This window comes from Musa acuminata, chromosome BXJ3-3 (genome assembly GCF_036884655.1).
Source record: "Musa acuminata AAA Group cultivar baxijiao chromosome BXJ3-3, Cavendish_Baxijiao_AAA, whole genome shotgun sequence".
Classification (NCBI taxonomy): Eukaryota; Viridiplantae; Streptophyta; class Magnoliopsida; order Zingiberales; family Musaceae; genus Musa; species Musa acuminata.
This window is the reverse complement of record NC_088351.1, coordinates 33,508,769-33,534,963: the sequence shown is the minus strand read 5'-3', so window position 1 is coordinate 33,534,963 and position 26,195 is coordinate 33,508,769. Positions and strand designations below refer to the sequence as shown.

The 26,195-nt window shown below is 40.0% G+C and overlaps 5 protein-coding genes across 8 annotated transcripts; 2 read left to right on the top strand and 3 right to left on the bottom strand.

Annotated features, from left to right (window-relative positions):
• Window positions 1–1,552: 1,552 nt before the first annotated feature.
• LOC135633380 (probable calcium-binding protein CML48) lies at window positions 1,553–4,865 on the bottom strand. The gene is made up of 5 exons (XM_065142759.1): window positions 4,459–4,865; window positions 4,206–4,252; window positions 2,576–2,748; window positions 2,472–2,490; window positions 1,553–1,944 (listed from the first exon to the last, which is right to left on the bottom strand). Exons 1-5 carry the CDS (start codon window positions 4,823–4,825, stop codon window positions 1,840–1,842), a joined length of 711 nt encoding a protein of 236 aa, XP_064998831.1. The 5' UTR covers window positions 4,826–4,865; the 3' UTR covers window positions 1,553–1,839.
• Window positions 4,866–5,296: 431 nt separating this feature from the next.
• LOC103979087 (uncharacterized) lies at window positions 5,297–9,968 on the top strand. Of its 2 annotated transcripts, XM_009395113.3 has the most exons (12): window positions 5,298–5,676; window positions 6,143–6,207; window positions 6,512–6,590; window positions 6,718–6,736; window positions 6,973–7,092; window positions 7,613–7,682; window positions 8,000–8,043; window positions 8,174–8,215; window positions 8,414–8,473; window positions 8,614–8,681; window positions 9,543–9,600; window positions 9,679–9,968. In XM_009395113.3, exons 1-12 carry the CDS (start codon window positions 5,399–5,401, stop codon window positions 9,766–9,768), a joined length of 993 nt encoding a protein of 330 aa, XP_009393388.2. In that variant the 5' UTR covers window positions 5,298–5,398; the 3' UTR covers window positions 9,769–9,968. The 2 variants fall into 2 exon arrangements, with proteins under 2 accessions (XP_018678888.2, XP_009393388.2); XM_018823343.2 differs by lacking the exon at window positions 6,973–7,092 and having other exon boundaries at window positions 5,297–5,676.
• A 764-nt stretch (window positions 9,969–10,732) lies between these two features.
• On the bottom strand, window positions 10,733–16,398 carry LOC135585034 (uncharacterized protein At2g27730, mitochondrial-like). Of its 3 annotated transcripts, none has more exons than XM_065142761.1 (3): window positions 16,167–16,398; window positions 16,001–16,069; window positions 10,733–11,042 (listed from the first exon to the last, which is right to left on the bottom strand). In XM_065142761.1, exons 1-3 carry the CDS (start codon window positions 16,329–16,331, stop codon window positions 11,031–11,033), a joined length of 246 nt encoding a protein of 81 aa, XP_064998833.1. In that variant the 5' UTR covers window positions 16,332–16,398; the 3' UTR covers window positions 10,733–11,030. The 3 variants fall into 3 exon arrangements, with proteins under 3 accessions (XP_064998833.1, XP_064998832.1, XP_064998834.1); XM_065142760.1 differs by having other exon boundaries at window positions 10,733–10,939; window positions 16,167–16,394; XM_065142762.1 differs by lacking the exon at window positions 10,733–11,042 and adding an exon at window positions 11,238–11,304.
• A 1,151-nt stretch (window positions 16,399–17,549) lies between these two features.
• LOC135632267 (uncharacterized) lies at window positions 17,550–19,249 on the top strand. Its single transcript, XM_065140687.1, has 3 exons — window positions 17,550–18,220; window positions 18,367–18,521; window positions 18,775–19,249. Exons 1-3 carry the CDS (start codon window positions 17,677–17,679, stop codon window positions 19,102–19,104), a joined length of 1,029 nt encoding a protein of 342 aa, XP_064996759.1. The 5' UTR covers window positions 17,550–17,676; the 3' UTR covers window positions 19,105–19,249.
• Window positions 19,151–21,893, bottom strand: LOC103979089 (uncharacterized). Its single transcript, XM_009395117.3, has 3 exons — window positions 21,105–21,893; window positions 19,830–19,998; window positions 19,151–19,754 (listed from the first exon to the last, which is right to left on the bottom strand). The coding sequence occupies exons 1-3, from the start codon at window positions 21,828–21,830 to the stop codon at window positions 19,294–19,296; spliced, it is 1,356 nt and encodes a 451-aa protein (XP_009393392.2). The 5' UTR covers window positions 21,831–21,893; the 3' UTR covers window positions 19,151–19,293.
• Window positions 21,894–26,195: the final 4,302 nt, after the last annotated feature.

Genomic DNA, 26,195 nt, shown 5'->3' with positions numbered 1-26,195 from the left:
ACTATAGGAGTAAAGGGAACTCTTGCTAAATAAAGCTAAACAAAAATGAGGGTTTGTCAGAGAGAAGTAGGACGATTAGATCATCGTTAAAGAAGCGAAACAATTACTGGAGGAGACTGATTAGATCAATAAGGTGGAGTAACATCAGAATCCACGAGCAAGGAGCCAAAATCGAGAGCTTAAGCAATTCGATCAGAAGTTTTGTAAGGTAGTAGCAAGGAGGGCAAGAGGCTGCGATCAGATCTATAGAATCCTAGGATGAGGTAGATCTGGAAGGGAGGAGAAAGAGGCAACGACAACGGGAGGTCGACGGCTGAGACAGAGTCAATAGAAAAAGATGGTTGGAATTCTCACAATGAAGAGAGGAAAACCATCGAGTATAGTAAGATCGCCAAGCTGAGACGACGATGATAGATGGTGTTCATCAACTAGAGCAGATAAGGAGTGGTGACGGCTAGTGTTCGTCAGGCAAATCAGTCCAGGGAAGTAGTGACAAAAAGAAAACGTTGTGATTCCATAAAGGATTATAATAAATAATAACTTTTTTATATTTTGTGATCTACAAACTACATTGTACATTTATACAGATTAAATTAGATTTGACTGTCCTTGATTTTATGGAATGATTGATATGATCAAAGATACAAAAAGATTAGTATATTAAAATCATAATCTATTACCATTTGATGACAGATTCTCTATCACATCAGAGGGATATAAATCTGCATACATTTCCCTTGGATACCTTTTGCCTGATCGATTAAAATATAGCAGTATCAACACTATCTTAGCAAGGAAGACAACAGACAATAAATATTTTAATTGAATGATTATCCCAAAAGAAACATATATTTACCTCTGCAGTTCATCTAGTCTTCAATCCAAAAATTCTCCAAAATGCTCTTTCTGCTCTATTTGATTTAAGCTTTTGATATTTGTGATCAGAACCTTTACTAAAAGAAAGAATACTGATGAAAATACTGCTATTATAGATGTAGAAGCAAATATTAAATGGTAGGCCTTATACAGGCAAACACTATCAACAAGCAAAATTTATTTCTTAGACAGACGATATATTTATACAAAACAATGAGCTAAGAATTTATATGTATCGATCCCAATAATATACATTTCGACTCGGCCCCCAAAAAAAAAATTAAGAGTTCACATAATATATTTTTGATAATCAACATTTTTTGTTAAAAATAGTCCAAACATTTATCTATGCAGCATTTAGTTCAACAGTAATATAATCCTGTGTCTCATTTCTATCTCATGTGTCCTCAATCTAATCATCCACGTCCCTATTAATTGTTTGGTTGACGTTGGATGTTGCTATCACTACCTCTCTTTATATTCCAAACCTTCTGAGTATACCATGTTGGTCTCATTGTTTTCCCCAATCACACAACACAAGGAATTATGGAAAACTAACTCACACTATCTGCAGAAAAACAAAAGTTGTCCATGCCATGATCTTTCAGAAAACCTAATGTGAAACTTCTATAGATAAACCAATCGAAATAACTTGGTGTTCGGAAACATTCTACCATTCACCAAAAAGAACAAAAGAGTTTGATTACTACAAATGCGCCAGATTACAGTCCTCAGGATCAGCTGACTCCTAGAATCATCAAACGCATACAAGAACTTACAAGTAAGGAATCCTTTCACACCAGCAAACTCGAAGAAATCATTTGCATGAATCTCGACTTGCACATAGCAAATTCTCTATCGCATACAGATAGAATTTGTCGCATACACCCATCCACAAAAACGAACAGAAAGAAAGAACATGAGAGACAACAAATACAAAGTAAAAAAGGAGCACTGACTGGTCTACGGGACGATGAATGGTATGATCATCAACAGGAAATCATCATAGGAAAATGTTGCAGATCCTGTGTATCGAGTGTCTCTTTCCTTGAATTTTTCTGTTAATCCCTGAGAATTCGTTCAAGAATGAGTCAAAATCTTTGGTGACTGGCTAGTAGGCACAAAAAGAAACATCATCTTAAGATGTTATAAACATAGCAAAGAGAAAACCAGTTAAAAAAGCATGCACATTAAATCAACTTAGTGAACCTGAAAACCATTTTAGTTGGCCGATGCAGCAAAAGAACAAGGATTAGCATTTCATCGACCAAAGCAACGTCATCGCTATTTGATGGAAATTGCTGGCATGGTGCAAGCACAAAAGGACTAGCAAATTATTTGTGGCTAATATAGTAAAACGTTCAATGACTGAAGCTCATTAAGCAAAATTCCTCTAATCAGGCTTCCAACAGCTTTTCTATATAAAAATCTTAATTTAAATGTCTGAACCAAAAATCAGAGTGCTGACAAGTCAAAATGATAATAAACCTCTAACTATTACACAACAGAAGATAGTAAATTAAAGGCCAATAATGCTTTCTGTTAAGTTATCTCAAAGCAATAAAAAAACTTCATAGATAGTTTGGTTTACATACCTTCACAATCATCCCACACCTGCAAAGACAACGACTTAAGTAGATTAGTGAAAAGTCATCACATGCATAAATGAGGACACATCACACTAGAAACAAGCACTCACTCTACAAAGTTGTCAAAGTTAAGTGCACCCCTGCCGTAGACATCTGTGTAATTGGATATCAGAACTTGGATAACCGAAGGCGGAACTGCATATCCAAGGCTAATGAGTGCATCTTTTAGTTCCACCGAGTCAATTTTTCCACTACGATCTCGATCAAACCTATAGAAGATGGCCTAGAAGCAAAGAAGATTCCACATTCTCACTATCGTTTCCACACATATTGTTTGAAGTAATTATTATTGTATAACAATTCCAGGGCAAGCAACATATGTAAGAATCAGTTATTGTAAATAAAAAGACACTCAAGCTCTGGTATATAATCTAACATGATTCTCATACCTCCAATGAGCATGTGAGACAGTTAGAAGCAGACTCATTCCAAATAAAAACTAGCATACGTAGGCTGGGCACATTTGATTATGCCAAGGTCTGTGGATACAAAATATATTCTACTCGCATTTTGCATACCCAAAAGGCAATCAATGGGTTCGACTTACATAAAGTAGGCTATGTAAGTCGTGGAGACCTGGCACTTAGAAGCATTATGTCTGGTATAGATGAGGTTGATCCAGGTAAGCCAACATAGATTTCATATAGGTATAATGTAAAGGCACATTGACCTTCTCAGCATCAGATTTGTTCATGAGCAACACTATTAATATACAGTTATACACATCAAGTAAATCAGAAGCAACAAACCCCTAGATTCAATGCTCCCCAAATCAGTGGTGAACTCATCACTTAGCATAATGTAACTGAACAAGAAAAAGTTCTCATGGAGAAGCATGAAGTGGAAGTCGGTAGTCATCAGTAGCAAAGTCAAAAGGCCAGACCAAAGGAAATGGAGTAATACAAACTAGTTTCTTCTCTTTTTCTTTTTTTTTTCCATCTAGACATCCAAACTATGACAAGTGATTTAAAGACTGAGAAGAACTAGTTTCTCTTGCACATTTTATGGGTTTGAGGAGCTAAAATTCTATCCCTTATCTAGTTTACCTTCCCTCAGTCCTCCCATATCAATCACCTTGGATTGTGGAAAACTTTCTATACCTAGTAACTAGAAACTTTCTGTACCTAATAGCTGCTGTACTCTTGTCTGTTTCAGTCAAAATCATTATTCTGATCAGCCTTAAACTTTCTTTATGAGCAAATGATTCACCATTTCTGATGGACTCCACTAAATGAAGATTGCAGATCTTCTATAGACTAATTTGAGCAAATATAACTATGTTCAGTCGTCTCACACTAAGGTTTCCCTCTGTTTCATATGTTGAGAAAGACCTAGATCTTATTTGTCAACATAAGGGACAAAAATAGGTAAAAATATTAGGTTTTCAACTACAAAAACAAAAAAAAATTACATAAATAATTATAACCTTGTGATCGCTGTCCCGAGCAATTGTTTTCCTATAACTTCCATTCCTAACTCTAAAGAGTCATCATGGGCACTACATAGTCCTACAGCTGCTAGGGTCATGGATTGCCTAATTCTAAATATTTCCAATCAAATCTGATATCTACATTAGCTAGTGAAATCAACCAAATCCGAGTCATAAACTCTTCTTGCGGTAGAACTTTAGTACATAACCGTTTCAAAGTATGGGGGAAATCACAAGAAGACGGCGATTACCTGCCATTGCCCGAGACAACCCCAAAGGGCAGCAAATTCGACAGGTCCTGCAAATAAATCATGGAGCATTAGAAAATTACTTCAGAAATTAAAGACCAGAAATGACTGAAAACAATTTCTTCAATACAAAGATTCAAAGTCACTTGAGTTGAGGGTGTCTTCGTGCAGTTAACTCACCATGTGCGCAATCCTACAACTTTCCGGGTCAAAAAGGCAAACTTTTGTCGGACTAGAAGAGAATCAAAGAACTCACCCATCTTGGAAGGGTTGCTGGGGTTCTTGAAGAGGAACATGAGCAGCCGGACCGTTCTGATGCTGAACTTGTGGTACGCCGACGAGAGCGCTGCCTGGAGCTCGGATTCCTCGATGAAGCCGCTCTGGTCCCGGTCGACGGCCTGGAAGCTCCGGATGACCTCGGGAGGTGTGCCGGGCGGGAAGTAGCTACCGCCGGCTCCACCAGCGCCGCTAGCCCACGGAGATGGGTAAGGGTAGCTATAGGAGGCCGGCGGAGGCGGGTGGGCGTACCCCTCCGTCGGAGGGCGGCCTGCGGAGTAGGAGTCCGGCATCGGCGGCGCCGACGGCGCGTAGTTTGGCGCCGGATATCCGCCGTAGTTCGCCATGAAATCAGAGCGAATGGGAAAGATTAGAGATTGGATCGAGTTGGCAACGTTCTTGTAGGATTTGAATGGGGGATCTTCTTCAATCCCACTTTAAAATCAGAGAACGGCAACCGTCCAAAACTCACATCCAAACCGTTTAATCTTGACGTAGGCTCCACGAACCGCCAAATACAACAAATTCTATGTCACAGCGCTTGGAGAGGATCGTGCCAAGTACAACTCGAGATGGTTCGAGGGAGGAGGATGAGGCGTGAGGGACTCAGCCACGCGGACGCTGGGTCTGCCGCCTGGACGTGAAGCACGTGTCACTTGCCGCCTCATATTTTTGACACGTTGTCTTGTAGTCGTCATGTTAGGCCTTTATGACGTAGTAAAAACCTCATACGTAAATGGCCCAATTAGTAAATGGGCCGTTCGATTTGGCCCAAATAGTTGAGCACCAGTCACGACCACGATCACGCTCTCTCTCTCTCCCTCTCGCTCCTAATCCCTTCGTTCGCGTTCGCGCCACTGTAAACCGCTAGCTACCAAACCCTCTTCCGTTCCCTATCCATCGCCCGGAGGGAGCAGCCCATGGCAGGACTTCTCCGCTCTGTTCCACCGTCGGCCTTCCGGCTTCCTTCGCCGCCCGGGGGCAAATCCATCAGACGGCGGACCGGGGTCTCCGCGGAGATCCGGGAAACCGTGGAAATTGAGGGTGAGCGCTCGCCGTCCCCCAAGATTTCCCCTCCGCCCGGATTCAAGCCGCCGGAGCCTAAGCGGTTCTCTGTGCGTCCGGATAAGTTTCTTGACATCCTCGGGGCGTCTCTTGCCCTTCCCTTCCGCCTCGGCACTGGAGTTTTTGTTCTAGGGTTCGGCCTCTCCCTCTCTCCTTCCCTCCCTACCTATCTAGTTTTGGTTTATTGGATCAAATAAGATAGCATACTTGGATTAGGTGTATATCCTGTATCTTTCTTGTGATTTGACGAGACATTCGAACTTCTTCCAATGCTTGAAGACGGCTAGCTATATGGATGATCATAGTGGATGGAGCTTTTACCCCTCTGTTTTTTAGGGTATATCCTGATGAATCGAATTGTTTAGAGAGCTGAAGTTGTTGCAAATAATTGCATAATTTGTTCATTGAGACCATTTTTTAGGATAATTATAAGACTTCTTGTTAATTTCAGAAGGCCAGACTTCTTTAACTTGATTGATTGAGAAAACATATTAAATTGGTCTGAAAGATCTGTCCTACTTGCAGATGGTTGATTTCGTTCATGAAAGAATAGACCATAAAGAGTCTTTGATAGTCATTCTTTTTGTGAATCATTACAGATATTCTGTATCCTTGGTTTCTGAAGACAAAATCCCACCAGGCGAGTATGCTCTGAAAATTGCAGGTAAGGTTAATGTTTGGTGAAGTGTATGTCACATTTTCGATATCAACCATGCTCAGTGATTAGGTGATCTAAGTCGGTTTTGGATCAAAATCATCAACCATCAAAACTATATCTGCCTCTTGTTAACTATTACACCGAATGTTGTGAGTGAGAAATAATGTTATTATTGAAAAAACCTGTTTGCTCTTCTCATTGACTATTCTAGTGTTATGCAATAAATGTTGGATGTCATCATTTTCCGAATTTAGTAAGTTCAGAGAAGTGATGCGTGGCACTATAAATCACCTTTGATGGATGTTAACAGGTTTGACATTCAAAGAGACATCAAACTTGGGTGCCCAGGCTCGTCCAGAGAAGCCTATTGAGATTTATGAATTTGAAGGGTACTTCTAGCATCGTGCCATTTCTAGGTTTTTTTATGTAATGAAACAAACTCTCTGATACTATGTCTAATTATGCATACTTGTTTTCTTCATGCTTGGACTGTGATGGGCCATGAATAAACTTCAGCTGTCCATTCTGCCGGAAGGTAATAATATTTTCATACATCAGAAATTAGAAGTCCTAAGCACTCAAATATGGAGGCTTCCCCACCTCCAGACTTTAAGCTTGAGTACTTCCCATATGACATGGCGAAGAGCAATTATTTAGATGCTTCACAATTTTATAGATCACACTCCATTGTCTTATTATATTATCTTCTGTTCAGTTGTATCCATTTTCTTTAAAATTTTCTGATGTTGTTCTAATTCTAGATCACTGTAGGTAAGGGAAATTGTCAGCATACTGGATCTTGATATTTTGTACTATCCTTGTCCAAGGAATGGTCCAAACTTCCGTCCCAAAGTTTTGCAGATGGGTGGCAAGAAGCAATTCCCCTATATGGTCTGATGACATTCATTAAGTCTCATTTCCCTACTCTAGATTAAGAATATTGAGGCATATTTCCTGGTATCCTTGCAAGTTAATGAAGTACAAAGTCGATGCTAACTCATTTTGTCATTCTTGCACAATTTTTGTCTTCCATATCTTCATTCAAATATTGTGTTGGATCATATTTTAGCTTCACTGATTTGCTTTGTTAATTAAACAAATAATTGGCAAAACCCAATGTATTAGTATTACATGGCAGCTTTTTAATCATTTCCACCACAACAAACAGATGAACGCGGTGTTCTATGATGTAAATTTGGCTATATGGAACTTTTTCTGCATAAGTCAAAATAATAGACTTTTGTCTGTATAACACTATCTGTTTCATATCTTTTAATGCCTACTGAAACTTCTTCAAATTGTTCCTTGTTGGGCTCTCTCTTTCTAGGTCCTCTTACTACCATTATAGTGTAGCCAAGTTCCTTCTCTTTTGTGATAGTCCATGGTATTGAAGGATGTGAATTTATTGCAGGTGGATCCAAACACAGGTGTCGCTATGTATGAATCAGATGACATAATAAAGTACCTGGTTCAGAAATATGGTACAAATGTTTTTTACTTCTCTTAAGTTCTTTGAATTTCTATATTTTCTCACCCAAAGTTTTTTAGTCGGTATGTTTATAGTATTTTATTTCCATCCATATTAAATTTGAGGATACAACAACTTATTCCATGTTAGTTGTCTCTAAGACATTATTGTTCCAATAAACAGCTATCTTACCTTATAAATAGAAAAATATTACCTTAGCTTTTTAATGTTTATTTTCACCCATTATTTTTTAGTTAGAAAGTTGTTAACTTATTGTGACTCTCCTTTGTATATACCCTTTTGACCTAATATTTTCTCTTAACTTATTAGGTGATGGAACCACTCCTTTGATGTTGTCACTTGGTTTATTAACTGTAAGCTTTCAAGTCAAATGAATCTCAATAGTATTTGGATTATTGCACTTTCACTTTGTTGACATTTTTTTAAGATAATTGTTACAGGCTTGTTCTGTAGTGAAACTACTGACTGCTTGTGCTTTTCTAGACTTTAACTGAAGGATTTGCAATGATTGGTCGCATGGGGAAGGTGAAATTTTTAAATTGATTGCCATGTATATTTTTCCCGTGCTCTGATTTAGGATGCCTCAAAATATTGCAACTGTATAGAAAGTTCGAAAGCCGAAACTATCATGAAAAGAGTGATCTCATATGACTCGTTGCTTATAAATGGCTTAAGTTTGTCAAGGCAACATCATTAATATTCTTCACCTATTTCTTTGTACAGGGTTCTTCTTATTCTCCTTCGAAAACCCCACCTATGCCCCTCGAAATATGGGCATATGAGGTCAGATCTCAAATATAGCACTGATACTTATATTTACTAGTCCACTGATTACCAGAGTCCTAAATATGATTGACATTTCTTTAGTTATTTTCTAGATGTCAGTATTAAGATTGAAGTTTTAAAAAGTGTTACTTTTGCAGGGTTCCCCCTTCTGTAAAATTGTGCGTGAGGTTCTAGTTGAGTTAGAATTACCCCACATATTCCGCAGGTGCAGTTTTCATACTTTTGTTACTAGAACATTTAATGCATTGTTCATGTTCTTGTTGAGATAGAATTACCCCACATGTTCTTGTTGACTTAGAATTACTCCACAGACGCAAACACACACAAAGGAAAAGCAGAAGTGTATATGCAAAATTTGACTGCATATGTCATTTTATTTATGTTTGTCATGCAGCTAAAGTCCTATTGTGTTGAATAAAAGTCCTTTAAAGTTGTGCTTGCTTGTTTCCATTACTTGTCACTTTGAAAATCTGAATTCTATTTTAGTTTGTGTCATCTAAGAGCTTGAGATGGATCAGTATTGTAAAGAATTTGACTTGCATAAAGTTGTGCTTGCTTGTTTCCATTAATTGTCACTTTGGAAAGCTGAATTATATTTTAGTTTGCCTCATCTAAGAGCTTGAGATGGATCCATATTGTAAAGAATTTGACTTGCATGGTTCCAGTTACTGCTAGCATTAGTAAATAAGATGTGCTCTGACAAGCAAATATCAAGTTTCATCACATTTTCCAACACTATAATCCAAACAGATGGTGGATTACTTGACATTTCGAAGTTTCAATAGCAAGAGAGGCTGACTTCTTATACAATTGATTTTTCAACTCTTTGATTGTTTATTCTTCATTCAGCATCTTGCTGCCATCTAGTCTCTATCACTAGCATAGGAAATCCTTCGCAAAGATGTGGTGTTTTAAGAAAAGTATATTACCCAATCAGTCTCATCTCATTATGAAGGTGCTAAACAGATCAAAGCATGATACTTCAATCTGAGGAATCATCAGCTACCTAATTCCACATGTTGCCCTTTAATAACTATTGCTTCTGACAAAAAGGCTGGTTTTGCAGCACCGCGAGGGGTAGCCCGAAGAGGCAGGAGTTGTACAAGAGAGTTGGACGCTTTCAGGTTCTTCAAGTCCTCTCTCCTTAGCGATCTAAATTCTTCATTGAAGTTCAGCTTATCTGTGTATATTTCTTTGGACAGGTGCCTTATTTGGAGGATCCTAATACTGGAGTGAAGATGTTCGAAAGTGCAGAAATTATAGATTACCTCCGAACAACCTACGCCCTGTAAGATTCTATGGGTTCTTGGTTATATGGTGTCTCTTATTCCTGTTTTGTGTTGTTGGTTTGAATCTTACATGATTGCTGTTCTCTTATGCTATCAAGCTTCCTCCTTTCATGTATTATAATAAAAACATAAGCAGCAGAGTAATGGCTGATTGAATATTTGTATATTCCTGGAACAAGAATATTTGTATATTCCAGCTTGAAGGTGGCGTCGATACCGATCTGGCTGTCGCCCCGACTCCTTAGCCTCGGTGTATACCGATCTTCTAGGATTTTTACTACTCGATCACAATCTATAGACTCTATTCTGACTTCTGGCGCAGGATTTTCTACGGGTTTTGCTACTTGATAATGATCTTTTAGAGGAATTGACAACGTACTTGATCCATCAAAAAAGTTCTATACATGATAAAAGTTGTAGATAATATCGCCCAACGATTAATGTTATGGGAGGTCCCCTTTATTAATTCATGGGAGATAAGGAAACATTAAGTAGCAATGGATAACAAAATACTTATATTGGTCTATGCATATCCTCATGATCCCACGGATCAACCAAAAGCGAAATTATTAGTCTACTTTAAGGTAAAATTAGAGCTTACAAAATTTTTAGCTCCCTGCAATGAAAAGAGTTTCTAGATACCAATTGAAAAGGATAACTTTTTTAGATAATACATCCAAATAATCATTTATTAAGAAAACCAATCTAACAGCAAACTACTCCAATGTGACCAACATTAATATTTTAAAGATAACTGAATACCCAGGCATGTAGATGTAGATTCCAATGACTACTGGAACTGTGGGTACTCCTAATCATGGTGGCGACTACTCCATTACTTACTGGAAATAAAAGTACTCCAATTTGGGAGTTAGGCATGCCAATGATCTACCTCAGGGTCCAAATCAAAGACCAACCTATATGCAGTTCATTCTTAACCGAACAAAAAAGTTGCAGCGGAATATCATTAACAACAAAGACAGCTTTAAATAGAATGCTGTAATTACAAGTACAGGTGGATAAACTGAGTTCTAGGAGAATACCAAACTGGCATGGGCATCCCGTTTGTTCACACACGTTTATTCATCATGTCTGATTATATAAAGAGCAGAGTGCTTCGAAACATGAATGAGGCCAGGCAGGTATAGCAACATCAGCTCTTGTTATCGGGTTTCTGTGAAGAAAGCATCAGATGTCATTTGATGAAAGAGGGAAAAGACTGATGAGGGACACTCGCATGAAAGATATGTTTTGCAAACAGAGGATCACTGTTTACTCTGTAACAGGAAGAAAAAGCAAGTTTTCTTAAGTATAAATTGCCATTATGAATCTTATGTTTTTGTAACATAAGCCGCAAATTTATGCAAAAATCCAAGATGGCATAAGGAACATGTTCTTCATTAGCAAAAATACTAACTCCTGGAACATACAAAAGTTGAAACAACAACCTGTCCATACTTGTTGCATGGTGAAAATTTATCTGAATGATTTCCTTTTCAATAAAGCTTTTCCAATGTGTCAAAAGGCTCAAGCCTTGTGCTGAGGTAATGGGCATAAAGAGTAAATTACTAGCATAAACAACAATAGTCATACTACACAATAATCAGAAAAGATAATTGTATAAACAAGGACACATACCCAGTGAATGAGACTAATGGCAATGCGGGATCTGGAGAGGATCAATGTACACAGCCTTACTTTTAAATATTTAAAGAGGCTATTTTCATGACTCAAACCCTGATCTCGCAGGTTACAAGGGAACAACCTTACCATTGTACCAAAGCCCACCCTCTAGAAAAGACAATTGCCTCAACTTTATAATATCGCATTCACACATTTAAATAATAATTAAGTATATAATCATACCAAAACATCTAGAAATAGCTCCTTTATACTTTGTCTTATATGAATCAGTTAAGCATATCCCAAAGCTCGGTATCTGGTATGCAAGTTTTTCTTTCTTCTTTTACTTTTATAATCTTTTTTCCACTACCAGCTCAACAAAATCCATTATAAAGCTCCTATATTACTTTTCATTATATCTCTTTTTCCACCAGCAGCTCTACAAAATCCACAATAGATCTCCCTTACTACTATTTTCATCTCTTCCACCATTAGCTATGCAAGATGCACTATAGATCTCCTTTGTTAGTGTGTGTTTTGAGGCTTAAAGTTCACAACCCAATCTTCATACCAAATTTACTTTTTCAATTATATCAGACTATAACCTTTACTTTATCGTTTTGTCCACTATCATCCATCAGAAAGAAAAGGGGCATAGCATACCACAATAGAAGGCTGAGCAATGGATAACAACACATACCCTTGCTGTACCAGTTGTAATTTTAGAAAACATAATTCCTTTGATATAATGAACATGTGCATTTTTAGGCTTTACAAATTGAAGTTTGGATATTTAAAATCATACTAAGCAAATAAGCACCCCATGCCTGAAACAATTTTCTCATGTTTTCTAATTCTGTACATCAATGGATTAGCTACTTATAACTTGGAACAAATGATCATGCCATGCCCAAAAAGAGAGGGTGCAAAGATGAACAGAAAATATACTTAAAAGCATATCCAAACCCATTTATGAGGCATGTTACAGATTCAGCAAAGGTTAGAAAATCAATTTCTTAACTTCTCTCCCAAAGGAACAGATGAGTGTCAAAATTTTGTGACTTTATTGTCTGCCAATGTTAAAATAATATTCCAAGCGCACTAAAGCATCATCACTGCTCATTCTAGCACCACCCTATTGCTTAGAATGGCCAAGGTATGGCCAGCAATTAAAAATAAAATCAATGACTTATGCCAAGCATGTTATAGCTCAGATGTAAGGTATCTCATCACTAAAAACTGATGTTACTAAGAGGATGATCGCAAACATGGAACTTAAATCTCCAGTTACTAGTAATAAGAGGAACATACAGACCACAAATAAAATGTGCCCTCCCAAGTACACCTAAATCATCGAAGAAATGGCAGTCCGAAACTCTAAATCAAAGAAGTAATGTCAGTCCATATCTCTAATTGCAGGAGAGGCAATAACTTGGGACAACCATAGCATATATAGTTCAAAAGCAAAGTACCTTATGGCCTAAAAAAAGCTATAGATCTAAAAGTGCCCAATCCAACACTTACAGAGCAAATAGTAGCAGTATAAATTGATTGTGGTTCTTAAAGTTATCAGATCAAGTTATCTAAAAGTATTCGCCTCATATAAGTTAGCGAATGTGTTTCTACCATCCATGGCTGTCGAAAAGGAGGAAAAGGAAATTATTCTAGCAGGCAAGTAACAACTGTGGTCATCTAACACCTACTAGGAGTTTAACTTTCAAACTTACAACTGTTACGGTAAGTAACTTTTTTAGCCGTGGCGTCGAGGCCGTCGCGGCTTGGTTCGGGTCCGGAAGGCGGTGATCTCAGTGGGGGCGCTCGTCGAGCCCGCTGGATCTCCGAAGGCTTCGCACCAGCACAAAGGTCGGGTCGGGGTGCTCGACCCGACCCCTCCAACGATCAAGTTAGAGAAAGATGTGGAGGGGGTTTAGGAGGAGGAGAAACCTCCGTCTGTTGAGTGTGTGATACCCTTTATTGTTTAGGGCTCAGGGGTATTTATAGAGGAGGTTTGATGTTACCTGACGTAGCTGTCTGCAGGGCAGGACTGTACCTTTGGTGGCGTCTGACATTACCACTGGGGTTGCGTGGGAGGCCGAGCTGTTGCAGGGTATGGCGAGCCTCGGGTAGTGTGTCGCTCAAGGGGATGCTGTCATGGCGTGTCACATCGCCATTTTTGCCCCTATCATATGCCCCCCCCGAAAGGAGCTATGCGTCGGTTCTTGCATGCAGGGGGTCCGATGCATGGCTTCTTACTTCAGGTGGGCTGGTCATGCAGATCCGAGGCGTATGACGTAGGCGGGCTAGCCGCGTTGTGCTCCTCGGCCCTCGCTTCCATCATCTCCCGAGACCACACCTGCGCGGTCACCCCGCCTGCGTTGTGCTCCTCGGCCCTCGCTTCCATCATCATCCCGAGACCACACCTGCGCGGTCACCCCGCCTGCGTTGTGCTACTCGGCTCTACGCCATCCCGAGACCACACCTGCGCGGTCACCCCGCCTGCGTTGTGCTCCTCGGCCCTCGGCTCTACGCCATCCCGGGACCACACCTGCGCGGTCACCCCGCCTAGGTTGTGCTCTTCGGCCCTCGGCTCTACGTCATCCCGGGACCACGCCTGCGCGGTCACCCCGCCTGCGTTGTGCTCCTCGGCCCTCGGCTCTACGCCATCCCGGGACCACACCTGCGCGGTCACCCCGCCTGCGTTGTGCTCCTCGGCCCTCGGCTCTACGCCATCCCAGGACCACACCTGACCGCTCTTCGGCCCTCGGCTCTACGTCATCCCGGGACCACACCTGCGCGGTCACCCCGCCTGCGTTGTGCTCCTCGGCCCTCGGCTCTACGCCATCCCGGGACCACACCTGCGCGGTCACCCCGCCTGGGTTGTGCTCTTCGGCCCTCGGCTCTACGTCATCCCGGGACCACACCTGCGCGGTCACCCCGCCTGCGTTGTGCTCCTCGGCCCTCGGCTCTACGCCATCCCGAGACCACACCTGCGCGGTCACCTCGCCTGCGTTGTGCTCCTCGGCCCTTGGCTCTACGTCATCCCGGGACCATACCTGCGCGGTCACCCCGCCTGCGTTGTGCTCCTCGGCCCTCGGCTCTACGCCATCCCGGGACCACACCTGCGCGGTCACCCCGCCTGCGTTGTGCTCCTCGGCCATCGGCTCTACGCCATCCCGAGACCACACCTGCGCGGTCACCCCGCCTGCGTTGTGCTCCTCGGCCCTCGGCTCTACGCCATCCCGAGACCACACCTGCGCGGTCACAACGCAGGCTCGGCCCTCGGCTCTACGCCATCTCGGGACCACACCTACGCGGTCACCCCGCCTGCGTTGTGCTCCTCGGCCCTCGGCTCTACGCCATCCCAGGACCACACCTGCGCGGTCACCCCGCCTGCGTTGTGCTCTTCGGCCCTCGGCTCTACGCCATCCCGGGACCACACCTGCGCGGTCACCCCGCCTACGCTGTGCTCCTCAGCCCTCATCGGCTCCATCGGCCCCGAGTCCAACCCTGCTCGGCTTCCTGACTGAGTTGCGCACCTCGGCCCCATGTTGCACGAGACGCGTCCGCGCGGCTAGCCCGCCTACGTCATACGCCTCGGATCTGCATGACCAGCCCACCTGAAGTAAGAAGTCATGCATCGGACCCCTGCATGCAAGAACCGACGCATAGCTCCTTTCGGGGGGGGGCATATGATAGGGGCAAAAATGGCGATGTGACACGCCATGACAGCATCCCCTTGAGCAACACACTACCCGAGGCTCGCCATACCCTGCAACAGCTCGGCCTCCCACGCAACCCCAGTGGTAATGTCAGACGCCACCAAAGGTACAGTCCTGCCCTGCAGACAGCTACGTCATGTAACATCAAACCTCCTCTATAAATACCCCTGAGCCCTAAACAATAAAGGGGATCACACACTCAACACACGGAGGTTTCTCCTCCTCCTAAACCCCCTCCATCTTTCTCTAACTTGATCGTCGGAGGGGTCGGGTCGAGCACCCCGACCCGACCTTTGTGCAGGTGCGAAGCCTTCGGAGATCCAGCGGGCTCGACGAGCGCCCCCACGGAGATCACCGCCTTCCGGACCCGAACCAAGCCGCGACGGCCTCGACGCCACGGCTAAAAAAGTTACTTACCGTAACAACAACCATTTTCCTAAGCTCTGAAAAGTTCCAATAATATTCAGATGAATTTTGATAAGTAATGTTGCTTGTCACACATTCGCTAACTTATTCATTGTCGCATCTTGCAAAATTAATGAAATCTAAGAATGCAACAGAATACGAAGTAAAAAAACACCATAGATGGAGGTTGAGATTTCTATAGTTCTTGGTAGATTTGGAGAAGACGGCGTCTCTCTAATTTGAATAGTCAGATCATGATTGAACCTTCTATTTAAATGTTCCCTAAGCACCAAGAGAGATTCATATTAATTCTACAATCACAACATCCCCTTTGTTGATTTATCTAACAAATCTAAATGTTTTCTATCTAACAAAATGAGCATCTAAACAAGTTAAACCATTATAATGAACGGTGAGAACAAGAAATAGCCACATAAAGATCTCAAGCCCAATACCCCTCTTCACGATCAGAATGAACACCACTGTACCTTCTCGGCCTCAGCCTTCTCTTTCTCCTGCTGCTTCTTCAGTTTCTCCAGCCTCTCCCTCTCCATTTTCTACTCACGGATCAACACATCCAAACCCTCAAAACGATCAAAAACCACGCCGATCGATGGGATTACAAACGGGAGAAGAAAGGGTTTGGATATGGACCTGGATGTAGATGGTCTCGGCGGCCCTCTCCTCCTCGCTCAGAACCCTACCCTTCCCGTCGCTAAAGAAGCGCGAGCTCCTCGGGGCGGCGACCTCCTTCGCCACCGCCACAGACGATCGGGCGAGACAAGGAATCACTCCGAGCGCCGACCTCATGGCCATCATCTCTGATTCACTATACTCGCCGCTTCCAATTTAATAGGAGACTCGATCGAAGCGAGCGTGAAGAACCGTGAAAGAAGTCTCTTAAAATTAGTGCTTTTACATAATTATTCTTTTCATTCTTTTGAATTACGCATATACCATTAATAATAATAGTATAACAAATTAACATTTATGAATAAGACTCAATTTTAAATGATAAATATCTAATATTTTATAGGTTTTCAATTTTAATTGTATCCCAAACAACTCTATTGTCAGAGTCAAATGATAATTAATTGAAATTAATTATAAGACTGTGCAAGATATATATATATATATATATATATATATATATATATATAAAGAAATAGATAAATCACGAATTATATATATGTAATTTTGCCTTCGAATCATTGATTTGGTGGGGAAGGAATCGATGCTTAAAGATTGCTTCAGCCGACTGTTTGATGGATTCATAACGGGTTGGGTTCGATTCGGGTTCACCAACCCATGTATGATTTCATTTATTTCATTTGTCTAAAATAACAAAAAAAATAAGTTTATTACACGTATATATGTCTAAATATATGATCTGACCCAACAAAAAATGTTTAATTTGGTGCCAAGCGCCATTAAAATTGGGTTGTTTGTCATTGCCAAATATCTTACACTATGATTAGTGAGCACAAAGGAATAAAACAAGCTGGGAGGAATTAATTGATATGTTAATTAACATCAGGAAAAACTTGATATAAGTGGAAAGTATTATTAAATATTTAAAATTAATTTAAAATATAAATTTGAAAAATCTGAAAGATTATTTGTTAGAATTTACTATTTCTTTCCGTACCCGTCCACAGACAACCCCACCGTGTCATCCAGGGCTTGTCAGAGGAATTAGAGGTGGGGCCGCATGTGGGTCCCCCTGTTAACCAATTGCACGGTAGAGTTTCGGCCGGTAAGACGTGCGCTGGTAAGCGAAAGTATTCCGCTTCAATCGACGGCTGATCAACAGCGGTTCCGCCGCACAACACGTGCCTAGGCAGATCGACCACGGATTCTCACCGTTGATTCCCGATCCAGAGGATCGTATCCGTCCATTTGTAGTGACGTGGCAGCGTTCCTTCGCTTCCCGCCCAGCAGCGGGGCAAGAGAGAGTTCACATGGTCTTCCGTCCGCATAAAAGACCCCACCATGCGGCTCGAAGACAACGGCTTCGAGCTCCATCCTCTGCGCCTTCCCCGCCCTCAAATCCCTCCCTTCCTCCTCTATGACGTAGTCGTAGAGTTAGTAATTTGAATCTTTCTCCACTTTCTCTCTTCCCTTTCCCCTAACGAGCTTCACGAATCCGATCCCAAGCGAAGCAATGGGGAACTGCGCTCCCAAGCCCAAGCCCCGATCCCGCCCCGCGCAGCATTCGTCGTCGCTGTTGACGCCCGACTTCCCGGCCGTGCGGCTTTACGGTCCGGAGTCGTGCCCGATCTGCTCCTGCCTCCGCGTTGCTCTCCTGTACAAGTCCGTCCCCTTTCAGTTCGTCCCACGGAGCCCCCTCCTCGGCCTCCCCTTCCTCCAGTGTGGCGCCGACACGGTCGTCGGGGCCGCCGACTCGCTGCTCCGGGAGCTGGACTCCAGGTTCCCTCGCCCGCCGACGGCCGCTACGGCGCTGGCGGACATGACGTCGGCGGCTGAGGAGGTGGCGCTGGTGACGGCGCTGCAGCATCGGAGCGTGGAGCGGCACGTGGAGGAGCTGGCGGCGTGGACCACGGAGATGGCTGCCGGCGGGGGCGGGAGGAAGGGGGAGGCGGCGAGAATGGAGCGGAGCTACGGGCAGCTGGCGGAGGTGGTGCTGGAGCACGCACAGATGGAGGAGCGCCTCCTCTTCCCCGCCTTCGAGTCCGCGGCCGATCGAGGTACACCATCGTCCCATCCGTAATCCTAAGATAATTGGCTGAAAAATCATCTTTTTTGTAATTGGATTCTGCGCAAATCGATTAACCTAATCTTAATAGCGATCACAATGGAAAAGATTGGGATAAAATCAAAGGAATCATTACAGGAGTGTGCAAATTGGCGAACGAAGAGCACGCGAGGGACCTGCCCATCATCAACGGGATAAAGGAGGACATAAAATCCATGGTGGTGATGGAGGCCGGAACACCCTTCCATCAGGAGGCATTGCTCAATCTGTCCCTGAGATTGAAAACCTTAGAGGTACTCATGTTCATAATTGCTTGCTCCCATCATAACAGACCCAACAAAGAAGAGAAAGGGATAAAAATGCCTGCTTTTATGATGGAAGCCAATGGAACATTTCTCGAGTGTAGTTCAAGACAAGCTTCGTTGAGGTGTCCTTTAGTTTCCTTGGACTGAAAGTTTGACCATGTGTTGGACCTCATGATTAGTACATATTGACCAAAGTAGAGCACTATTTAGTTAATCTACTGACATTAATTTCATGTGCTAGGAGCATTTCAAGGGGCACTTCCAGGAGGAAGAGAAGAACATGTTGCCGCTGCTGGAGATGGCGATGAGAAGCCAAAGAGAGGAAGGGGAAGACAAATCCTCATCGCGGTCATGGATGGAGCAAGTGTTGGTGCTTATGGAGGCCACCCACTCCCCCCGCCTCTTCCCCTTCTTCATGGCCGGGCTACTCCCCGAAGAGGCCATGCAATACGTGGGACTTGTCTGCCGGCAAACTGCCGACCAGCAACGCCTGGCTTCGATGCTCCGATCACTGATCACCGTCCTCGAAGCAAAACAGAGCATTGTCGGTCACCTGCGACAGCCCACGTAACATGCTGTTTCTCTGTTCTTTTCTGCTGCATGAAACATTTCCGAAGGGAAACAAGAAAGCAACCCCTTATTCATTCCTGCATACCATCAAATCCAATGGAGTGAAAAGTTCTAACTTTTACAGTAATAAATCAGCAGTTTCCACACTTTTGTAAGCTTCCACTTTGGAACAATGAGACTCTTGTTCCAATCAGTCTCCTCCGTTTAGACTGCCTTGTGTCAGAATCGTCGTCATGTGTTCCACCAGCTCTTGCATCTGCTTCCTCGAGTGAAGGGGCGAAGGGTAAACGAAGGCGCAGTCAAGCCGGCCATCTCGGATGGTATCGAACACCGCAATCGATGGGCCCGCTCCATGCACCGACGCACACCAAATATAGTCTTCCACCCCGAGCTCCTGCTGCAGCTCCGATGAGTCGTAGACCACGGGCTCTTCGAACACAGAGATGAGTGCAGTCCTCTGGGAAGACGAAGGGGTCAGTTGGGGGTTATCGATGGCCTTGCACAGCAGGAAGTTGATCTCGGTGATGTCTTTTAGATGCTTCTTGTTATGGACGGCATTGGAGTAGGACTCATGGCATCTCTCGGCGACCTCCCATAGCTCTTCTCCCCCATGAACATTGTGCGTGTTGATGACGGCCGAGTGATAGGATCCTGCAACATCCCAAGAGAGTGTATAACAAGAATCACTAGCAAATGCATCGACTTAACTGCAACTCAGATGCTCACCAATACTGTGATCATGTAGAACAGGATCAAGATACTTGCGGCAGTCTATGAGGGTCACAACCGTGTAGGTCTCGGCCCGATCCTTCTCGAGATGTTTTGATGAATTTGTAGCGACCAGTGCTGCAGCGGACATGGCTCCACACAGTTTAATTTCCCTTACCTTGCATGCCTGTCACTTGAAACTTAGAACATTGATCTGAATAAAGCAATTAGCAAACACATTTATCCCTTCATTGATTGATGACTAGTATGTCATTATTTGATGAATATTTTAGATAAAAAATAATTATAGTATAAGATCATAAACAATCAATTTTTAATACAAATATCACAATATAGGCCACATGAGCGAAATCATCCTAAACTACAACCACAAAAACAATTAATCTTATTTATTGTCATATTCTAATTTGACGAAAAAATATACATTTATTTGTAAGATGAGGGACAAAACCCCAAATCTCCTGTCAATGAGATATTTTTATTTATTTTTTTATTACATCAAATAGCATACATGGCACTCACATCCGATTTGAAACTAAGATTTATCACTTGTTTGCACTAATCTCAACGGAGAAATATAAGAAGGATGGTTTTTTAGTGTCAAGTACGACTCTTGGATCAAATCCAAATGAAAAAAGATACGCAACAAAAATAAAAATTTAAAGACAAAAAAGAAAAACATATGAGAATTCTCATCATGTGCACCGGTTGTTGTTAGTAATAACGCAGCACTCCAACTATGAAGATGATAAGTTTCTTGAGGTGCATATTATCTTGATTGTCTACATCACTATTTCCTCGATCTCATCTTCTCTTGTCTTAGTCTATCATCCCACGCATCAAATAAACGTGTAGAAAAGTTGCATTCTGATGAGAGTAGAGAAGCCGATTTAATGATCAATAGAACACACAAAACAGGCAAAATTGCATATAAAGTCTGTGATTCTTATTATTACTCCTTTAATTTTAATATATATATATATATATTACAAGACTCAAAGACTTATATGTCATTGCAGTTTATTTTTATTAATTTGACTATTAGTATAATGATATTGGGCTCCAAATTATGGGAAAAAAATTTAGATATTTATTTTGACACTAACAGAAGTGCATATATGAACATTTTTAATATTTAAAGAGATATATTATATATGCAAAATGTAAAACAATGTATACTATAATAGTCCAAAGTATAGTAGTATTATATACGTGTATTATGCTAATCCGACGTATTAGAATAAAGAGGGAAAAGAAAGCAAAGGCACTCACATTGAGAAGCTTCTGGGTGTCGTCCACGCCCAACACTAACCTCACCACCTCCGATCGCCGGTCCGAACCGGCGTCCTCGAACGGGAGGGTCGACGTCCGCAGACCGTTCAAGGAGTAACCGACCAAATCCTTCCCCCGCGCCCAAAACGGCTTCCATGCGTCCTGCTTCGGTATCAAATCCTCCATCGCCCGGTGAAACCCCTCTTCCTCCTCCTCCTTCGTGCTGCCGGCTATCAGACGCAGGAGCTCCTTGAGGATCGCCGCGGCCGAGGTTCGATCGCAGGCCGCGGAGTGGAACCGGAGCGCGACGACGGTCCGGCCCGCCTCGGGCATGTCGTCGTAGGCCGTCGCAAAGAGGATCGGATGGGACGGGGCCGGCGATGACCAGGGGTTCTCGTTCAGCTCGTGCTCCAATAGGGCGTGGAAGTGGGACGGGGACGCCGGCGGCGACTGGAGGATGTCGGAGGCGGAGAGGGGGCGGACGGTGAGGGATGGGGAGTGGGCGATGGAGAAGAAGGGCTGGTCGGGGCCAGCGGTGTTGAGGCGGGAGCGGAGGAGAGGGTGGGAGGTCTGGAGGCGGTGGAGGGCGGACTCAAGGAGTGGGCGGGGGACGGGGCGGGAGAGGAAGAAGCCGAGGACGAGGACGCCGGTCCCGCCCGGCACGCTGCGGCACCAGCTGTGCTCGGTTCCGCCAACACGGCGGCCTGCGGCGGTTGCGTCGGCCATTCGCGAAGAGATTGGAGAGAAGAGGAGGCGGTCAATGGTCGACCTTGGCGTCTCACATTTAAATGTCGTTTAACTAGAAATTTATGTTTTCGAATATTTCTTATGTCAATTTCCGGAAAAAAAAAATTTCTTTTTTTTATTTTTTTTCTAAAAATTATCATATTTTCACTAACAATTGTTTTATTTAATATCTAAAATAATCCCAGTTACCTACTCTTTAATACCCCTAATTATTTACAAAATAAATCGATCTAGTTATTATGTATATATGTTATGTTACAATATTTTCAGTAATATCAGGAAATACTATAATACAGTAAAAGAATTATACTAATATAAAATATAATATTTTTAATTTATATTTTTTGATAATATTAAAAATATTATAATACTGTAACACTGTAATTAGATCAATATATAATAAAAAAATAAATCAAATCAGAGATATTTCAAGTATCATAAAAAAATTATAGTGCCCAAGTTTACACATAACAACGTTGTTAATAAAAGTATAAATATGTATATATTGTCATCATTTAAAGATATTATACATAATATATATATATATATATGTTATCATTTAAAGATATATTTTATAATATCTATAACGTATAAAATATGATATATGATATGCTAGTACTAACAATATGCATTGATGACATGCTCATGTTATCTTAAAGTTAAGGAACGTGATTTGATGCACAAAATTTTTCAAAATACTAGATAAAGTATATAGAAGCATTAATATTTATGTTAAATATATTTTGTAACTAAAATATATAGTACTTCAAGTTAATAAACCTATGTGTGTTATTAGACATGAGTATAAGATTAAGTCATAATAATAAAATATGCATATAGTGATTAAATGAGGTGATTGCATAGTAATTGACCATTATCCAAACTTGGAATTAGTTTAATCATATTTAAAGTAAAAAAATTTAACTTTAAATAACAACTTTGAAATGATAATAAGTTATACATCGATGAAATAATAGATAATTACATGAAGAAACTAAAAACTATTGACATATATAAATGAGGTTGAAGGACAACTTTTTAAACACCTCTAACGCCTTATCATCCTTAACCATTTAATAACCTACTATTCATTTCTTTTATTTTTTATTTATTCTTTTATCTCTTCATCGTGTATTCGTTAATAATCCCAAGCTCTAAAAACTAAAAAATAAAAAATCTCGCTCCTTCATTATTTATATCTTAGTTTTAGTTTAGCATATTATAAATTTATTTTCTTAACTACTTTTGAGAAATATATGCTTCAAATTAATTTTAAATTTTAAATATATTTTGTATGCATTTCTTATGGATCTAAATCTCTAGAAATTTTAATCTAAAATTGATATATAGAACTATTGATGTCCTGAGATATTTAGAATCTTTTATTTTTCGAAAAGATATTCTATTCAAGATGAATTAAAATATATGATTATTTTTTATTATAGTTTAAAAGATTCCTTATGTTTAGAATTAAGTGACTTGATCACCTATGCACACCAAAATATTAAGTTTATATGCTTATATAGTCTCAACCCAATCTTAACATAATATAATAGGGGTTGATAGTTGAATTAAGAGTGAATTTTAGACTTTGGTGTTTATGTTTTGAGCTAAAAATTAATATATGCTTAGTTTTATGTCTCATAAGTTTCTATAAAATTTCATTATAGATGATTTTATCAGTCACAATAGTAAAACAAAATTACTTGGTATAATTATTCAGTTGGTTGATTGATAATAATTATGTCATGGATTATAAGTTAATTTATTAACAAATTGGTGATAAAATTTGATGAATTCACAGGTCATGTATAGCCTAATTCAGGATTTTATCAAAGTTTTGCTGTAAATTATTATTTATATTGAGAGTTACGAGTGAACTAAAACATAACATTTTAATTTCAACTGTGTGTTCCAATTTCATATGTTTACAACTCCCTAATACACCTAATTATTAAGGACCATGAGGCTTCAATAAAAATATAAAATAATAGTTATATATATATATATATATAACTATTATTATTATTATTATTATTATTATTATTATATATATATATAACTATAATATAATGATATTTTCTCTCTTTATTATGTATATTTTGATTGGAAATTACTGTAAAATATCTATGCAATGGTATATGTGATGTGTAATATAAAAAAGCATATATATATATATATATATATATATATATATATGATAATTAGTGATGTGAGAGATCGTGGGCATATTACGATTCTATATTGTAAATGCCACAACCTATGTTTGAACATATATATTATAACTAATATTGAATCAAAGTTTTACCTCATAATTATGCATCATGTATGCTACAAGGTTACATGCTGCTAAATTGACAATACGATGGTAAGTTCGTAATGAAACATTTAATGCATTTGATTTGAAAAAATATATATATATGAAATTATGTATGCTCATATGATGCTTATATTTATTAAATTATCACTTATTATATATTTTGTTTTGTATGTAAGGTCAATGATTATCCATATATGTCATAGGCAAGGAGATGAGCATGTACGAGTCCATGCCAAAGTAGACATAGATAACAATTTATTGACATATTTTCTTATGTATAAATTCGAGTCCAAAATATTTATGTGGGTTGAGAGTTTATGTTTCTAATATATGCACAAAATAAATATATTATATTTATCAAAATTATATATTTTAAAATTATATATTTTTTTTGTTATGTTATAATTGACAGCTTAAGTAAAAAGAAAAGGGTGATATCCTATCACATAAAATACGAATAAAAGTAGAAATAAGGTGTTAAAAATACTATTAATTTTTTTTTAATATGGTAACTTCTTGAGGAAAAAAATCAATCTTTCTTCAATTTCACAAATAAGCACTCCCTTACAAATACTATTAATAATTTTATCAGTTAAATTAGTTGACATCTTTAAAAAAAAAATTATATTGCCGCGATCAATATCTTAGGTGTCTATTATTTTAATTTTCTCTAAGCATTATTAGAGTTCATTAACTTCTATAATCAAATCAATAATGTAACTAAGTATGAATTTGGTTGATTGTTTGACGTACTTGTAATGTGTATATCATATTCACACGTTTATCTTTTGGTGAGTTTTGGTTGTCTTCTATGGGCTGCATATTATTTGCATGGGTTCAATGAATCGCTCATTCCACTGTACTCATATTATTTTGCGTACAGTTTCCAATGGATTAACTCGACGAGAAATGGGTTTCCACGTTTCCATTGTGCGATTGTGTGCTCGATGTGTCCTCTCAACACTAAACTTCATCACTTAGCGAAAGCAATGACCAAATCATCATTGACCCAACCCAACAATGGAAGCACATGGCATGTTTAGATACCTTGTCACGTTGGCCATCACGAATCTATTCAATTGTAATTTGACAACTAAGTTTGTACTTTAGAATAAGTCATACAATATCGTATCGTATCGATGTTTTGAGGTTGGCCTAGTACGGTACGGTACCGAACTTTTTTCTCTTACTATAGCACTGTAGCACCGCTATAGCGTATTATTGTAGCACTATAACACGATCCGTCCGATAACGGATGGTCCACGTACCGATATACTATCGGACAGGTACGTACTATCCGTAGTACCATTCAAAATTACATACCAAGCTTTAGAATGTGTCCCAACTAAAATAAAATCGACTTATTTTAGGTTTATATAATATTTCACATTAGTTTTTTTTAAAATATTATATTGATTGATGTATAAGACGTTCATATGAAATTTATTACTTGTACAATAATATACTAACTTAATGAATTGATATATATGATCATTGGAATGATGTGAATAATTTACCTTGTAACCCATCACTATATATCATATTTAAAATTATTTAAAATATTAAACATTCATACTAAATCTAATATTAGCACATACATCATTGTAAAATAAAAATTAATATATCATATATATATCGAAATATAGTGTTACAAAATTGGATGGTTTTGCATATATCGTATAAAACTCTTGAGGTCTATTAGTCGATAAAACATGATAGTAAAAAGTAAATATGTAGAAAAATATTATTATCGCTTCGTCGATAATAATAAATGAATTATTTCAATCTTGAATGACACAATTCAGATAAGATTATAGAAACACTGACATTTTATGATAAATTATTGCACAAATATTTGATCTGAAAAACAAGTGAATTGTTGGTTGAAACTATAATTTATCTGATTTACATGAAGATCTCTTAAAATCTTATTATGATGTCAGAAATACTAGACATATCATTCACATTTGTGATATTTCTAATATCCTTCCTGACTCAAACAAATTAATATCAACTATGGTTAG